The sequence below is a fragment of the Cinclus cinclus genome, chromosome 3 (genome assembly GCF_963662255.1).
Source record: "Cinclus cinclus chromosome 3, bCinCin1.1, whole genome shotgun sequence".
NCBI classification, from domain to species: domain Eukaryota; kingdom Metazoa; phylum Chordata; class Aves; order Passeriformes; family Cinclidae; genus Cinclus; species Cinclus cinclus.
In genome coordinates, this window is record NC_085048.1 from 45119780 (window position 1) to 45138342 (window position 18563).

Here is an 18563-nt window from a genome sequence, read left to right on the forward strand (position 1 = left end):
ATCAGACACACCATCTGCTCTCTGGAATCACAAGGATTGATAAAAACATCTCAAAATATAATAATTCTCTTTCCATACCACAGTTACACCTTTGAAGTTCCGTGTGAGTGTGACAGATTGGTTGCCATCTGCTAGGGGTACCTTTTCAATGTAGATCAGAAAGTGTTGATAAGAAGGAAATACTCAAGCAGTTTGGATAACTTATGTCCAGACACTCATGGGCTTAAGGAACAGTACAGGGGTAAAATGCTTTGCCCAGGTGACAGCTAAGTCTTTCCTTCAGGACATCTTTCATCAGCACGGTGAGGTCTGGGAGGTTTAATGAACTTTCCACTGTTAATCCTTTCCCACACGTGAGTGTTTCTCTGACACTTGTTCTGTGATTACAGATGAAAACTACAGAGATGATGCGGCAGCACAGACAGATTTAATATCAAAACTGAGTTTTGAAAATTCCTCAGCTGCCAGCTCAGCTTCAGCTGGAGCGCTAACACAAGGACACAGCTTTGCTTCAGCCCCTAGCACGAGTCTTGGGTAAGGAGCAGAAGCTCAGGGATGGCTGATGAGATATTGCTGGAGGCTGACACCTGGGGCTGGGCAGTTGAAGCAAGACAGGACTCATCTGAACAAATTTGAACTGCCTGAAAGCAGTCAGTGTCAGTGAGCTGGCCTGAAGGCACTGAAATAGTGTGACTGCCCTTTGTGGGCAGGTGTACAGATGGCACAGGGCACCATCACTATGTATCTAGAATATATTTTAGATTATTTAAATTTTCCATGCCTAGGGAAGTGTAATGGAAGGATGTTCCATTATTCCCAAAATATTAGGGCACATTCTTGGCAAACTGAAAGCTTTTAGAACAAAAATATGAGGTTTCTGAATAGAATGCTCAATCTTTGTGTGGCATGACTTTAACCAGGGAGAAAAACTCTGTGAGAAGGAGTAAGATTTAAAAAATAATTTCAAGTTAGAAACTGGGGAAGTGAGAAGGAAGAGAGGAGCAGAGAATCATGATGACAGTTTTTTAAAGGTGCCATTTTGACCTCTTTATAACCACATGTCTGAAATATCAGACATACTCCAGAAGGAAGATAACTACTGGGTCATTGTAATAGCATGATAAAAATAACATGGGAAAGACCCAAAATAGATTCCCTCCAAATTAGGAAAAGGACATGAACTTTGTCAAATTAAAAGCAGAAACAGAAAGGATGACTAAAAATATATTTTGGGGAAACTTGCTACTAGACAAAGAGCCTTCTCTCCCCTAGCAGGAGCAGGGAACCTGCTAGAGGGTTCTGCAGGTGACCAGGGTGCGCAGCCAGCAGATGATCAGGGTGGCAAAGCAGTTTGAGAGGAAACACGTCCTAACACAACAGCTAAACAGATTACTTGTGTCTGCGTTCAGCAGAGAAAAGCTTAGTGAAATTCCCATGGCAGAACCATTTGTTAAAGGGATAATGCAGGGAAGCTGCCTCAGATTGAAGGGTCATTAGAGGAGACTTTAGAACAAATAAATTCAAGGGATAGTAACAAATTCATGAAAAGCAGATGTTACTCAATTGTAGGTTTTTAAGGAATGCTAATGGAAATTGTTGTACTATAAGAACCAGTGTATAAGCTTTTACTAAAAACAGCCAAAGAAAAAAGATGGCATGTGATACTGTTTTCTTTTAAGTGCTGTAAGGGATCTGGAGAAATGCAAGCCATTAAATCTGACACCTGTGACAGGCAAACAGCAAAAGCCATAGTAACAGAATAGCTGCAAGGAGAGACACAGACTAAGAAGGAGAATTGGCAGAGCTTTGCAGTGAAAACCTATGAAGCTGTGCTCCACCACCCTCTGACGGCTTCAGAGGAAACTGTGAAGCTGCAGATGAGAGCAATCCACTCGCTGTGATCTGCTCAGCTCCTGGAAAGCCTTTAACAACATCTGTCACCAAGGACCCATTAATGCAGCATTCCAAGTGGGGTCTCACAAGAGCAGAGCAGAAGGACAGAATCTCCTCCCTGGCCACATTGCTCTGGATGCAGCCCAGGACAGAGTTTGCTTTCTGGGCTGTGAGTTTACAGTACTGGGTCATGCTGAGCTTCTCAACCAACACCCTCAGGTCCTTCTCCTCAGAGCTCAATCCATTTTCCATCCAGCCCATATTTGTGTTTGGGATTGCCCCAACCCAGGTACAGGGCCTTGCTCTTGGCCTTGTTGAGTTACACGAGGTTCACACAGTCTCACTTCTCAAACCTGCCAGGATTCCTCTGGATGACATCTCTTCCCTCCCTTGGTGACAGCAAACTTGCTGAGGGTGCACTCAGTCCCACTGTCCGTGTCACTGACAAAGATTTTAAACAGCACCAACCTCAATACTGACCCCTGAGAAATGTCTTCACTTGGGACACAGCCCCTCCTTGTTGGCAAGAACAGGATCCAGCATAGAACCTTGCCTTATTGACTGCTCTCTCAGGGAGAAGGAACCTCCTGGATTGCTTATGCTTTACTGTGCTGTCTTCTCCAACAGGTATGTCTCCATGAGGATCAGGGATTGTGCAAGTGAGGCAATTATGTATTATGTAAACCAAGATACTTTAAGGTGGGAAAGAAGAGTCCAAGAGAATTTGGTGGAGCTTTTTAAACTCAAATGGGCCATGGAGTCACTACTTCTCATAACACGCAATAAAGGGGCATCACATGATGTTTTCAGGTTCAAGACAAAGTTGAAGGCAACAAGCTCTGCTCCTGGACAAATAAGTTTCTCCTTTTACAAAACATGTTTTCAAAGGATATTGGGGAGCACAGAAGCACCATAAATGGCTTTAGAAGCAAGTCAACAACTGTGTGGAAAATAAATAATCTGAAATACTAAACTACCCCTCAGATGAGGAGGACCCTAGGCCAGAAGTGGCTGTTCCCCCTGCTGGCCATGAGCAGAGCTAGGACACCAGATGGATAAGCTTTGCAGCCAAACCTATTCTGACACTGCATCAACCAGTCAATTTTTGGAAGTAGATTAGAAGAAACCTCATTGCCCTGTAGAGAAGAAGTGCACAAGCACAGCTTTGCTTTCTTATGGGGCTGTGATCACCCTTTTAGCATTAGTAGCATTTCTTGCTCCAGGATAAGTTATGCTGCTTGCCATTTTAAAGCTTAAGATAAAGATTAAGAAAAAAGAGAGACAATTCTTACATTCTTTTTCCATGTATTTTTATGTTCTGTGTTAGCTGAGGACAAAGCTGCAGTTTGACAAGCCCTATGCCAATAGTGCTGCCAAAAGCAGCAGCTCTGCCCTCTCATACCACTGGAAAGAACAAATTGGGGGGGGGGGGGAGGGGGGGGACATGGACAAAAAAGCAGGGAGTGCAAAATTAGCATTCAGAGCTGAGAAAAGGAGAATGAGGCTGCTGAAGACAGGGCTGGCTTAGGCTGGTCGTAGGCGCTTATTGACCCATAATTGAATTTGGTGATGTTTCTTCTGACAGCTGTCCTTTGCAAATGATAACTGTCCTCATCCCCCTTGAGAACAGCAGGAGCTGGCAGCCATGGCTGAATGTGGCCTTTCTTGGCCCTGTCAGACCATCCCAAATGAAAGAAAATCCCTTGCTTATGATAGGAAACACTACAGAAATGACCTTTGCTCCATCATCAGAACTTTATTTATCAGTTAACTTTAATCACTGAAATTATTGAAGGATTTTGAATAGTTTTGTAATTCTGTGGACAAAAACACTAGAAAAAAAATGGATGATGACACTCTCAAGTGAGCCATTAAAATTTAATGAGTCATTTAATCACTAAGAGTCAGACCTGTAATTTGATGGTAAGATCCAGTTTTGGGGAGTGATTATCTTCAGACACATCAAAGGGCTTGAACTGCTGAGGGGAGTGTAGAGCTCAACAGAGCTTCTGCCATGGAGTGAGAGGATCTGGGCTCTGGTGACTCAGATTTCTTACACCATTGGAGCTTGCTCATGTCCAGTTACAGACAAATTTTTCTTTAGAGTATTTATCTAGTCTTAAATGGCTCTTCTGTGAAACTGATGCTGGTGTTAGAATCCTTGTTGGTTAGTCTCCAAATTATTCATATCAGCTGTTGCAAGGAAAGCAGACAGTGTTGTTGTGAAGCAGACAAGGGATGTTGCACTCCCAAGCCCACTCTGAAAAATCCTCTTCAGTAGAACAAATGCCATATCGATGTTGCTGTGTGGGGGAGGAGGGGAGAGGCTGGGAGGAAATCATTGGTGTCTGAGAGCAAAATCTGAGGGCCTTGAAGGAAAAAAACAGATTTGCAAACTAGTGTGAGAAAAGATGCACAAAACTGTAGCTCATGTGTGGCAAGAAGCTTTTCCCTGAGGTGCAATATGTGCAAATGCAGTGATGGGTATCACAGACCTGCTCTTAAAATCACACTTGCCTGGTCACTGTGTGTGACAGTGACCTAACACTGCTTTCTGTAAGAGCTGACCTGGAGCACTGTAATGCAGCACAGCATGAGGCTTTCTTTTCCTTCTAAATCATATAGACAATGATAAAATTCATTAGCAAGGTGGCAGAAACAAGGGCAGTTATAGATTAGATTTGGTACAAGAGGAGACAACTTATTTTGACTGAATCTGAGCCTACTGCATCTGACAGATGCAGAAATGCTGAATTGATGTTATTTGTATTATATTGCAGCAATCTGATTGCTGTTAAATGAAGAGTATTTATGTATCTTGTCTTCTTCACATGAGGCTTGGACAAACGCCCAGGCCAGATGGAGGAGATGATCAGCTGGACTCATACTTGGATCAATACATCATGCTTTTCCAGGGTGGTAGAAGATACCACTGAGTATCTGCACTGGAATAAGCTATTCACATAGCTCACTTCTACACAGTAACAGATTAAAAGTCCAAGCTGCTACTAGGAGATGCAGCAGTAGCTGTAATTGGAAAAGGAGCCTCTGGTATTCAAAGCTTGGCCCTCGATGAGGAGCCTTGCAGAGCAGAAATGCACTCTTCCACCAGGTGAGCAGCCTCGTTGGCTGTGCCCCTGTGCACTGAAAAGCCACCTGCCCCATGCCCATAGTTGTGGACCACTGGAAGCTTAACTCCTCCTTGGCTCAAAACCTCTCTCTGCACTCTCACGCACTGCCTGGATGGCCTCAGGCCCACCTTCACCTCGATATCCTGAGCTCCCTGCAGTGAGGGCTCAAGGGAGCAGCATCTATCAAAGATATCTTTAGTAGTGCCAGCATCAGGGGAGAGAGTCCAGCTTCCCTTTTCCCTGGTTCCTCCCAGGGTCACCTTGTGTACTCCTGGGTAGATATAAGTTAAGCCATCTCCATCCCGGATGAATAGTTTCACCCAAGGAGCGTGAACCTTGAGTACTTGTCCCCTGACAGGGAAGAGCTGCTCGTCTCCCACCAGCTCCTGGGCTCCCATGCCTGCACAGTTGACAACGATGTCATATTCACTGCGCAGCTCCCACAAGTCTGACACTTTCCTGGTGTACATCTGGGTCCCAGTTGCTTTCAACCTGTAAAAAAACTCCAGAACTGAGGCAGAAAATAAACCCCTAAACCCTTATGTAACAATTATTATGAACATTAAGTAAATTAGATAGATTGCCTTTGCCTTTACCTACTGATGAAAAACAAACAATAGATGGGACAAAAAGCAAAGAAAATGCTCTGTTTGTGATTTGTCTGATTTGATCACAGGTATTTAGTCTGGTCAGGCTGGAAAAGGTACAGCAAGTTTTAGAGAAGGGTCTGGCATCAGACCCTAGGCAAACAGTTAGGTCCTCGTGGTCTTGATAGATTTCTGTAAAAGTACCAAGCTTTAACAGCCCAAGCAAGCTGAGAAACAAAAGATTTATTTACCAACTTGCTCATGGTAGTGGCAGAGCTATCATACTACACCCCTTTTAGTGTCTGTTATATGCTGTCACATTCATTCCCAACTCACCTCCTGAGCTATGTAGCCATCTAGTGCCACGTGCCAAGCCCTAAGATCTGCACTATGTCTGAGCAGATGTGGCTTGGGACCCCCAGGGTGACCATAACTTTCTGGAGCAGCACCCAGGAGTCACCCAGGATGGCTCAGAACACTATACATGCATGTCTGCTCTTCAATGAAAGTCACCTCTTCTTGAGATTAATTTTTGAGCTCAATTTCAAGTCAAATCCTCCCCTGAACTTGCCAGAACTTTGAAGCCCTTCCCAGTGGAAAATCACTGGTATGAGATGGAGTCACTTCATGCTGTCAGCTCGATCCTGTTGCTGGGGGTTTTTGCTGGGGGTTTTAGCATAAGCAAGGTCTGTGATGCACTAAGTGGAAAATCCCATCCTCTGCAACATTCTAGCAGCTGGAAAGTCATCAACCCCACTGTAAAGGCAGTGGTTTCCCACAAAGCAGTGAGTGAGCCAAAAATCCAGGGTATAGTTGATGCTCTGGGGCCTGATGTAGCAGGACACTGAAGTTGTCTGGGAAGAATAGGGAGGATGTCATGCAGAAGCTATGGCTGGGCACCTTGCAGGGAGAGCTCCTAAGAGCTGTAACTGGGACTGTCACCATGCCATAAAAAATATACCAATGAAAAAGACCTGCTGAAAACTCCTGAATTTGGGCAAATAAGAAGGAAAAAATTCCTGAAGTATATTTTTGGCCAAACCAGGTGGGCACAACAACAATTTTCCTTGTGGATTGCCAAGAGAATGGTCTATAAATGCTGCTCCAGTCACTAGGGGGTTGAGAATTAGTTACATGTTTAATATTCTCTCACTTCTCACCACCACGGAGAAGAGGAAAAAAAAAAAAGAGCTTGATCATCTCTTTAGACAACATCGTTGGAGAAATAAAAAGACTACAGCAGGAATGAGGAGGGAGCAGAAATCACATGGCAGATACTAAACGGGTTGTACAGTTTAGCTGCAGGACAGCAGAAATTTGCTTCAGTAAGGCAATGAAACATGACAGATCATGTGTACCAAGTAGATGGCACAGACCTCACATGGCACTGGTGCCACAGGAGAACTTCCAGCCTGCCTGGCTGCTACAACAAGAAATGCTTTTTCACATTTTGTGGTGTGATGAAAGCTGAACTGGCAATTTGTACCTTGGTGTCAGTACACATCTCTTTACTTAACCCCAAATCAGCTTGCAGCCTGTCTCTTTCTCTCAAGCAGATACAGCCATTGCTCACTTTAGAGGTACTTATTTGGATTAAATACTTTTCCCAGTATGCCCCAGGGTGTCAATGCCCTTTTAGATCTGGATCCTGTCTCTCCTACAGTTCTCTAAAATTGAGGTATTGGGGGGAAATTTAAAAATTTAGAAATTGGCAGATTTTCTAACTTAGATGTCAATCCAAGCATGAACTCTGAAGCCATGACTCCTCAGAGTGAGTACATCACCCATCTTACACAGGCAAACATTTTCAAAAAATTTGTTACAAGATGACACTGTTTAACATTTTGGGGTTTTTTTCACCTAAATGGATTAAGAAATTACTTCAACTGCTGAAAAAAATTGAGATTAATTGGTTCAGCTACTTCATAAGTGCAAAGTCTTCACAATAAGAGACCTTCCTAGACATGCTTATTCTCTCAGGGGCTGGAAGTGTCTTCAAAAACAAAGGGATTTTTTTTGGGAAGTTTGGCAAATTTGGAGCCACCAAATGTTTTCTTAGGACATGTCAGGTTCCTGATGTACCTTCAAGGTCTGGCTGGCTCAGCATGGCCCATCTGGCTGTGTTGGCCCTATGTTGCCCAGGGTCACTCACACTCCAAGCCCCACTGTACAGACACACTGGGAGAAAGTGGACATTGCATAAATAGGGCCTTTCACATTTTAGAAAAATTGGGAATTTATTTCCTGTGCTTCTCCCCAAACAAGACCCTTGTTGAATTTTACACAATGAGAAACAGCCTTTTTCTGGTTTCGTTCAAATTTAAGGTTCTCAAGGAGACCCTGCTTTGTCACCAGTCCCTCTGCCAGGGTTTCCCTCTGCATGCCCAGCCTGAAGCAAAACCTACCTTTTCTCCAGCCACAGCAGGTAGGGTGGGCAGTCACATTTCAAGGTCGTAAAGGCCTGACCAAACCGGTACTGCGGGAACTTCTGGAGTTCTGCTTCGGACACTGGTCGAAATCCCAGCACAATATCTGACCAGAAAGGTAACTCTTCCTTGGGAGGGCTTTTGAAGACCTGCCAACTAAAAAGACAGAGAAAAACCTGGAAAACTTTACTGCTATTGCTCTGCCATGTTATGTGTCATGGCAATCTTAGCACAAACCCAGGAGCTCAGGAACCTCTTTCTCTGCATCAGTGCAGCTCTGCAAGGTTAACAGCAATAGGGAAACATTGCTTCCTGCTCCTGCAATACCTGCCTGGGTAAACAAGCAGAGGGTGAGCACAGCTGAGCTTAAGAGTGGCACACCAGGGTAAAGAATCTGCAGAGAGCTCTTCCAGTGATAGTGTATGTACAGAGTATCCTCACACAGTGTCCCCAGCACAACTGCAGACACCTGGCTGGACCTAGTGGGGCCACTTGCACACCTGTTCACCATTCCTTCCATATCCATAAAGCTACAGAGTGCTCAGTGTCAACACTCCAAGGAGGCAAATTTCTGAGTACATAATAGGCAGCACAAACCACCCCAACACTAACCCCCCCCTCACCCAGTTGAATCTCTGTACCTAGTGGCTGAAGCTGGAGGATCCTGCAGTCCCTATGGAGATGATCCCTGCTGCAAACCACTAGTGGGTGACAGTGTGGAAAACATCAGTTATTAAAAGGTATTTGGTGCTCGTCAGACTTGAGAGGGTTTTCTGTGCACACCTGTTCCTGAATTTTGCCTAATAATACATCGTATGTGAGCAGCTACAATGCAGTTTCTTGGGAATACAGACGTAAAAGCTATTCCTTGAAGGAAATACTCCTGAATTCCAGCAAAAAAACCCTGTCTGCCTGCTCCAGAACACAGCGCAAATGTACCAAGGGCTGCCCTGGGGGCTGTTATTACCCAGAGACCAGGTGAATGCCAGCTTCTGATGCCTCGGCCGAGTTGCTGATGGCAAAAAGGTAAGTGAAGGTCTCTTTGAACCACTGCTTCTGCCTTTGGATCGGTGTGTCTGCATGTGAACAAAAAACCAAATGTGCAGAGAGGAATAATGCAAAGAAAAGAAGCATACAAATGAGTGTCAAGGATTTGGGAGAGACAGGGAACACAGGTCAGGGCAATTTTCTTCCTGAGCCTCAATGAAATGCTGCACACCTGGACACAGCTGCATGAGGTGCCATGGGCAGTGCTGCCCTGACTTAAACAAACCTGGGTAGGTGTGAGGGATGAGCATCCCAGCTGCCACATCACTCGTGGTGTTGGGGCTGAACTGGTCTGAAAGGACCGTCACAGAGCAGCTGGGACAAGTCTCTGTGATGCACAGTGCTGTGGACAGGCCGATGACTCCTGCGCCCACCACTGCAACCTTGGGTGAGGCCATCTCCAGGATGCAGAGCCAGAGGAGAGAGGTTCCTACCTGCATTTGGAAACAACATATCACAGGTCACTATCACCCAGGGCAAGTATCAGGCTATTAAATACCCACATAAGATGTAACATAATCCCTCCCCAAAAACTAATTGAAGGTTTAATGCTGCACACAATCAGGACTGTGGTTTAAAAACACCTAGCCTTTGATATGACAAAAAACTTTTGAAAAGTCTTTTAGCAGCCACTACCTCATCCTCAGCACAAGAGAGTGATCTGGACGTGCACCACTAGTGTTTGGGCTGGTTTCTGAAAGGTTTCCTTGATAAAACCTGCGGGAGTGAGGCACCCATGAAGTCTTCTATCGTGTTAGGTGCAAAAGGCACGGAGCTCTAGAGAAACTGGCTTTTTTTAAGCTTTTTAAGCAAAAAGATGACTTGAACATTGGGATCTCCATCAGTGAGGGCTGTTACTGCCTGGGCAGCAGAAGCAAATCACACTGGAGGTCTCCAATCCATTCTTGGTCCTTGTACCTGCCTGCATGACCCACCACCTTGGACAGATTCGTGGGTATCCAAGGCTGCCACACTCAGCAGCACATGGCATTCCCCAGGTGCCAGCCAGTCTTGCTTCTCCAAGGGCCTGTATTTTTGCCTCTCTGCCTTACTTTATAAGTTGCTTTATGTCCTGGAGCAGCTCCACTCGACTCCTTCTCTGCTGATTGCTACTCCAGGAGGTGCAGTGTCTCTATTTTCCCCTCTCCTGTACAAGTTTTGGAGCTGGCACCTGTCCTAGGGAGTGGCAGATAGCTCTTGGTTGACAGTCACCTGGTTGCCCATCCCAGTAAGGTGCCAGCCTGTGTTCCTGGCATGGCCAGCTCAGGTCTCACACTGGTGAGGGCACCAAGTAGAACTGAACCATGCAGCTCTGTGCACCCTGCAAACTCCCCAAAGCCAAGATTAAATGGACCCAGAAGAGAGAGACTGGGCAGCCTCAGAGGTGATAAATCCTTTAGCAGCTTTGAACCAGGTGAGTAGTGGTGCTCCTGCTGGGTCAGGCACCCTTTCAATAGGTTACTGCCAAAATCTGACCAGGGATGTAGAGGGAAGATCCCTTCTGCCTATGACTGTATTTCTTCCTGGAATAGCTACAATATTTACAATATCCTTTTGGTGCTGAGAGAGACAGACCTTCAGTTTTGTGCTCTGATGGTTCTGGTTTCTCCTATGGGGCTTGCTTATCAGTGAATGTAGAAATCCAGCCTCGCTAATGGCTTTTTGAGAACTTTTACTGGAAACCAGTACTGTGTACAGTATTACAGTATTACAGGTGCAGTTCCTGCACTTACAATGACAGGTTGATTTACCATTTGGCATATTTGATGTAAATTTAGGAAAGACAGACCATGTGAAATTATGATAGGTCAGGTTTATTTATGAGATCCTTGCTCATAACTGTTCACACAGCTTCTCACTTACCCCTGAGGTTTTAATATTTAAAATTTGATGTCTCTGCTATGTAAGATGGGAAAGAGCAGCAGGCACTGTTGCCTGTCATTGCATTCCTTCTGCATCACAGCCAAGGGTTGTTGCAACTTGTCTTCTTCTCAGGGCAATGCTTAAGTTTCTTTCTGTTAATTATCACATCTTTTTTCACAAGCTGACTACAGAAGTGCCTGCACAGCAGAGAAAGAGGACACAGTACAGGGTGAGAAATGGACCCTGGACCAGAACTGCTGGCCTGCATGGCTGACACCTGGAAACCTACTCTGGAAAAATGCTGGGGGAAGGGGAAAGGGAAAGTAAGGAAGAATACTGGAAACAAAAAATGGGGAGGGGGGGGGAAGGGGGAGGGGGTTGGGCTGGGTAATAATTCTGTAATTACTTAGGAAAACTGGTTCTGAGAAAGGTATCTAAACACATCTTTATGAACAAACCTTCTCACTTAGAACTGGCAGATGTTGAAACAGTGTGTGACTTTCTGAGTGCCCAGGGAGCCTCCCAGCAGTCCATGGACAAGCACAGCCCTATTTTTCAGCTGCCCTGGAACATATGCAAAGGGTACATTATCCACCTGCCCGAGATGTGCTTTTGGTTGTTCCTCACAACTCTCCTTCGCTGAAGCCCTTGGACCATGGTGGAGACTGAATTTCCTGACTGATCTCCCTGTCTCTGGGGAAGAAAGGGGAGCTGTGGCTTGGTGGAGATTCAGGTTTCACAAGTCTACCCAGTTCAGATGGGATTTTTGCAGATGAGCCAGTATGGTATCATCTGATCCTTATGCTGCAAAATCCAGCGAGGGCAGGAAGGGGCTGCTGACAGTGCTGGAACCTGCGGGAGCAGCTCAGAAGGCCACGACAGGCACCTGTTCAATGCAACATTTTTCCTGCACCTACTGCTGCAGTCCAGGAGTACAACAAGCCTTCATGCCAAAAACTAACTAGGTGCAAAGCAGAGGCTACACATAGCTTGTATGAGTGAACGCAGCTCGGGCTCTGCAGAGCTACTGACCCCACTTTGAGTGCAAGGGCCACCTATGGCTCTGCACTGGCAGCACAGCCTGCATCTTGCTGGGTGGGGGCAGAGGAGGAGAAACTATTTTTAGCTGATGTGGCAGCCCAGCTTAGTGCCAGCAGGGGTGACACTTCTCATCCCCTCAGACAGGCCTGAGCATTTTGCACAAATCAGCATCTAAAAGGCAGATCAGTTGCAGTAGCTGTTGGGGAGGGAGGCAAATGGTGTCAGGTACTGTTTAGCTCTCTGTCCCTTCACAGTGTACGAAGACCAGGACAGAAGCCAGAGAGAGTCACCTAGAGCTGTAATTCCCCAACAGTGACACCAGTTGCCTGATGTGGGTTTCATGTCCCTGCCACCCTCCCGCTTCTCCCAGGCCAGAATGAATTAGTTTTAAAAATGCTGAGATATTCTGTGACGTGACTTCACCTCTCAATGTCCGCAGCTGAGGAGACAATGTCAGCCTTGTGTGACACAAGGAGGTCTTTATTCTTTCTTGCCTCAAATAGCTTTATGCCACCACTAAAGTGCCACTGACTTTCATCTCTAACATCATTCTGGCAGTGGGTAACATGACCAATATGGATAAATACACAGCTCCCCAGCACGCACACACACGCACACACATATACACACACACACACAGAGGAACGTGTACATCCACTGCCAGCTGCAGTTGCAGCCCTCGGTCACAGCAGGCTGGGCGCTCTTAGCTTGTGTCGCAACCCGGCTGGCCTACCAAAATAAGCATATTTACACACCCAAATAAACAGTGGAAAAAGCCCAGCTGAACTGTTGACCAGAAAAGTCAGAACAGGAAGTAACTAAAGAAAACCAAAACCTGTTACATTTGAAAACCTTCTCTTCTTTTTTCCTTTTTTTTTTTTTTTTTTTTTTTTTCCCTAACTGACTCTCATCCTAAGTAAGTGCTGAAACACTTTTTGAATCATGTGAAGCCTTTGGTACTGGGGAGCAAAGGCTCAAGCCTCTCTGAGCTGCTGGAGGGGCTCCTCATCTACCAGGGCAGCTGTACCCTGTCTATGCCATGGAACACTTTTTCCCCTTCATCACTTTTGTTTTATCACTTCCCCAGTGTACAAGCACCTTGGTGTTACTTCCCTTCACATGGGCCCAGAGGGGTTTTTCTGGGCAAAGACTGATCCATTCTTGGGTGATTGCTGCAGAGGAGCTCCCGATTTTGGTCTTTTGACTCTGGCCAGGTCCCCTTTCTGCTCTTTGGGCTGCCCTGTGAGATCTAAGTTTATGAAGTGCTGCAGGAGAAAGGCGAGGATGATCTCTGTTAGCGGAACAAGGGACTCGAGGGGCTCCTCGGGATCCCCCCAGCCTTCCTGCACACACAGGACCGCTGCCAAAAAGCAGGATTCACAGGCGACCACAGAGCCACGGTCACGGGGGACCCCGGGGCTACCGGGAGGCCTCAGCTCCTCCTTCAGGTGGATTGTGTACAAGCGTGGCACACACATTCCAAGGAATGATAGGTATACCCCTCCATCAGCCACCTACACGCCGAGCGACGCTCTTGCTTTCCTCCCAGACGGGAGAGGACAGCAATCCCCTCTGCGATCCTCGCTCCCCGCAGAGCCGGGCGGGGACGAGGAGGGAAAAGGAGCAGCTGCGATCCCGGGACTTCCCCCCAGCCAAACCCTGCGGTTCACCCCCTCCCGCCCCGGTGTGTGGGCTGAGCCCTCCCTGTCCCGGCTCCGGGAGAGGGGAATCTGCCCGTGGGAATTCCCCGCGCAGCCACTGCGGGCTCTTCCCCTGCACTCGGCAGCAAAAGGGCTCCGGCATCCAACATTTACTTCTTCACCTAGAAGTACGGCCTGTAAACAACCCAAGCGGGGAGAGCAGGCGATACCTGGTGAGGAGGAGGCCCCCGGTCCCGCCTGGAAGAGCCGGTGTCCCGGGAAGCGGCCGGAGGGCCGTACCGGGGCAGCGCGGGGACCGCCGCCCCCTGTCCCGGGGCGCTCCCAGGGCCCGGCTCCGCGCCCCGCTGGATGAAGGAGCTGTTTGTGCCCAGGCCCAGGCCCGGGCCGCCTCCGGCGCTGGCAGCGCTCCCGGAGCGCCCGGCGGCCTCTGCCGGGGCCGGGCCCTCCGCTGTCTGCCAGAACTTTTCCCCCTGATATTCCCTCCCGGGGAGGCCCAACGGGACCCGCTGTGCTGCAGGGAAGACATTGTACTTTTCCCTCCCTCACAGGCAGTCGTGTTCTGCGTGTTTCTGGAGCTGCCTGAGGATTGCCACAGCCCTTGAGCAATGCGAGCGGCCAGCAGGGGAACTCCAGCCATCGCAGGTCGCTGAGGAACGAGCGGGTTCCTGCCAGACCGCAAATCCCTAATGAGCGCCGCCAGGCAGGGCTGTTTTCAGCAGAAAAACACGACTTTGTCAAAAACAACCCTCTCTGCAGGAGCTCTAGGGTGAAATTGCATGCCACACACCCCGGTTTACTGCCTGCGGGGCATTAGCCGTGGGCAGGACGTTTCGGCTAAAGTTTGACAGCCCGAGCATTAGTCCCTGAACACTCTCAGCAGGACAGTGTTTGCCGAGCCCTCCCCTGCAGTCCTGTCGGACAGCATTTGCGGCGGATCTTCCAGGCAGGTGCCTTTTCTCTGTAGGCATTTGAATTCGGAGCAGCGGCCACCCAAAGGGTATCTCTATGTACAGCAACAGCGTGCACCACGCACGTTGCATTCTTCTTGTCTCCCCACCTAGCTGTGCTCTTAAAGCTAAAACCTAAAACTAATGAACATTACACATCACTGATCTTTAAGATACGTATTTTTTAAAGGGTTTTCTCTCCAACAGTTATGGGAACTAGGCATAATTCTCCCAAATTACAGCATGGCTTGATTTTTCTGTGTGTTCTGAAAATAGGGGATTAAGACAGGGAAGGCAGCAGAGAAGCAGAGGTTTGTTTGCTTGTTTCAAAATTAAATTTTTTGATGGGTTTGCTGTATTGTAAAATGAACACTATTCTAAGTCATTGCGGAATATAGGTTTGGAGAGGATTCTTTCGCATATGGAAATATACAAATATAAACAGGTTGCAGTTCCAGCCAAGATAAAAACTGCCTGCTACTTCTCCTCCTAAGATTCTACTGCTTATTGCTTAGAACTTTGCCAAATTTGAATGATTTGGATCAAAATGTTCTGGGACAGATGTTTGTGCAAGTCTGAATGTTTCAAGGAATTCCCAGTATGCTTTTTCCTGAGAAAAAGATGCAGGAAATTCAAGCTGGTTTGGGATACTAAATCTAATAATAATGTCATTGAAAAGAATCTTCTATGGGCTAACGTGTTTTGCAAAGGTGAACAAACACATCTTATTTGATAAAGTGCAAGTCATGATTTGTGCATTTGGGAAGAGACTGCCAGCCTTCTGGCACAGAACAAACACAGTCCTGATTGTACTTGGAGCTCTTCCTGAACCATGACTGGCAGTGGAATCCCAGCATGCCACCAACCCAGCTCGAGCAGTGCTTAAGAAGTGTTTCCTTTCACCTTAACATTCCCTTTGCTTTGTGTGCTATCCTGAACAGAGCCATAACAACGGGCAGAAATGACCTCTCTGAACTTCAGCAAGGAGTTTCAGCTGTGCCTCATTTTACTGTTGTCCCATGTTATTTGCTTACTTCTGGTGGAATTCTCTCTCTACAAGGTAGAAACCAGCAGTGATGACATTCCTGTTGAAAAGCTTTGTGAAAATATTTACTGAGACACAGCCCATTTATCCCTAGTTGTTTTGCCATGTTCCTGATTACCTCAGTCAAAACCACTTTTGAATCCCATCACTGGCAGTGAGACTGTGGATACAATCTTTACAAGAATCACCCCTTGATGCTGCTTTGTTCTTATTCCTATGCAAGTCTGTTCATCTCCACGTGGAAGATTATGAGGCAGTGTTAATAATTAAATGCCTATGAGCATTCCATAGCTGGATTCTACTTATCTGCAACAAATACCCAAGCAGTATCCACAGCTTGTATGCTAGCCTGGAATGCAGAGATAGAAGAGTGGGCTTGTCACTAAATGAGATAGTCCCCATTACTTCTAATTATTCATAAATCTAGGTTAGTAATTTTTTGAAAGAGTTGTTTTGTCCAGAAACTGGAATCTGCAATCACTGTTTATATACCAGTCATACTAAAAAGGATATTTCCCCACTTGAAGTATATACTTCTTCGGCTTGATTTTTTTCTCAGCTTGATTAAGCTCAGTGCTCTTGAAATCAGTCTGTCAGGCTTGATTGAAATTTCTCAGCTTTAGCAACAACTATTTGGACCATTCATTCCAGTTGCTTTCAGAGAGGAATGTAAATCACATGGCAAGGACACATTAAGCCTTCAAAACACAAATGGTGAAGCAAAACTATGAGTGTAACTTGGTCAGAAAACATAAGATTAATAAAATATGCGTGGAAAGTTGAGTCATTTGCACTAATTAGAGATTTAAGGGAAATGAAGAATAGGTTCCTGAGAAGCTCTGAAGGGACACATAACAATAGAGCTATGAATTTCTGCAATTCTTATTTTCCTTGCACTGTCAGCCCACTCCAGTTCCCGTGTGAAAAGCTGTAGTTAGTCTTCACATGTGCTGAACACCATGTGCTTACAAGTACATTGTTCTGTCATTCCTGTGGTCACCTCCTCTCTGTTCTAGCAACTCATACCCATTCCTCAGTATCTGCAACTGTTTTTGTCACTACTGAACATGTCTGAGGGACTACTGCTCCAGCCATCTTATACAAACAAAGGCAAGAAAATATATTTTTCCTGCAACTGAAATGCAAAACATCACATTTTTAATGCATATTTTGTCATAGTCACCACCTAACACGTTACCCAAATCTTGGTTTACACCTGCAAAGACAAACAGGGAAAAGACACACACATGATATTTGCCATCCTAAACTGTAGGATCTCCATGAAATGCCAAAACACTAGCCAGGCCTCTTTAAGGGAGTGTGAACCAAATGAAGAGTTGGTGATAGAAGTCCATTAAACTGGGTAAAGGTGTAAAGATTAAAAAAATGTGTGTCTGACTTTATTCTTGCACATAATTGCAGATAATAAATATACATTTTTTTAAAAAAACATTAAAATATATTGTATTAAATCCACAAATTCTGGGAAAACAAACTCTTTCCTATGAGTACATACTTCCCCCACGTTATCGAAAGACACGCTCCATGTAGTACAGAACCTTGTACAAAATTATTTGGCTACCAGAAAATAGAAGTGCTTCAGGCTTCTTTCCTGTGAAAGGTAACTAATTGTCAGTATTGACTAGAATTTTCCCTGATACTGATAACTGATAACTCAGTTTTTGTCAACGCTCTATTTACTTTTTAGTCCTTGTGTGTAATTTCTCCCCTAGGAATGTGTTCTAGGATTCAGACAAACAGGTTTCAGATGTTTGTAAAGGGCAGAGGATGAATCCAGAGCCTCTTTTTGCAGCAACAAATGCCTTTCTGGGCCAAGAGTTCATGACACAAGTGAGCTCACCTTTTCCTAAGCCTTTCCAAAAGGCACACAGAGGCCTTGCATACTGCTGAGCCCACTGCCACAGAGGCTTCCTTAGTGACTGCACCTAAGTGGTTGGTAAAAAAAACCTGTGAGAGACACAGGAGAATGCCAGTAAGTCCTTCACTCCATCCCAGAGCTGGGGTGTCAGGCCATTTTGTCTTTCCACAGAACCACTACACAGAAGCCCTCAGCCTTCAAGGCTTCACCCTTTGTTCAGACATTCAGGGTACCACCCAAAGCATATGATAACTGCACATGATTTGCATAGCTTTTTCCTTCTACATAGTTGTTTCAGTTGTGGAGTTTTGCACAGAAAAATTGAATGAAGCTGTTAAAGTAGAAAATACATCTTTTTGTATAGCTTAAAAATACGATTTTGAAATATCACACACATGTTGTACTTATTATTTTTCATTAGTTACCATTAAACTAATAATAGCTGCTCTTATTCTTATATTTAACCCAAAAAGGTATGTCCTTAACAAATTGAAAGACTGTCTAATAAAACTGAATATCAAATTTCAGGCAAAAACATTTGCCATCATGTAATAGTGACCACCAATTAAGACAGATAAGGATTCTAGTTCATTATCTCATAAAACCATTATGTAACTCCAGAGACATTGATGAGCACAAACAGTTTGCACTAAGGACGACAAATACAAACATAAAAGGACTTACAAAGTAAGAAACTATGAAAATTGATTGTTTTGATGAGCATTGAAATGAAAATATGCCCCATAGGAACAGAAGTATTTGTTCTCCAAACTCAGTGCTCTCTTGCAAGAGGATTTTTAAAAAATCTATAAATATTTAAGAGAAAGAAAGCAACTCACCCCGATTTTGCTACATTTATCATGCATGACTAGTGTGAAACATATTTTTGCCCATATGGAAATAAACAAGCAAATAGGAATGCTAGAGGCATACAGATACATGCTATTTCCTTTTGTTTTTAAAACTAATATCCTTCCCCAGGTTACAGAATAGGATACCCCAAGGCAATACCTAAACTATTGATGCATAAAATCACAAAAGGT

At 45.4% G+C, this 18563-nt stretch overlaps 1 protein-coding gene across 1 annotated transcript; it reads right to left on the reverse strand.

Moving 5' to 3' along the window:
* Positions 1–4948: 4948 nt before the first annotated feature.
* DDO (D-aspartate oxidase) lies at positions 4949–10960 on the reverse strand. Its single transcript, XM_062488734.1, has 5 exons — positions 10948–10960; positions 9311–9518; positions 9005–9113; positions 8017–8193; positions 4949–5516 (listed from the first exon to the last, which is right to left on the reverse strand). Exons 2-5 carry the CDS (start codon positions 9480–9482, stop codon positions 4949–4951), a joined length of 1026 nt encoding a protein of 341 aa, XP_062344718.1. The 5' UTR covers positions 9483–9518; positions 10948–10960.
* Between the last annotated feature and the right edge of the window lie 7603 nt (positions 10961–18563).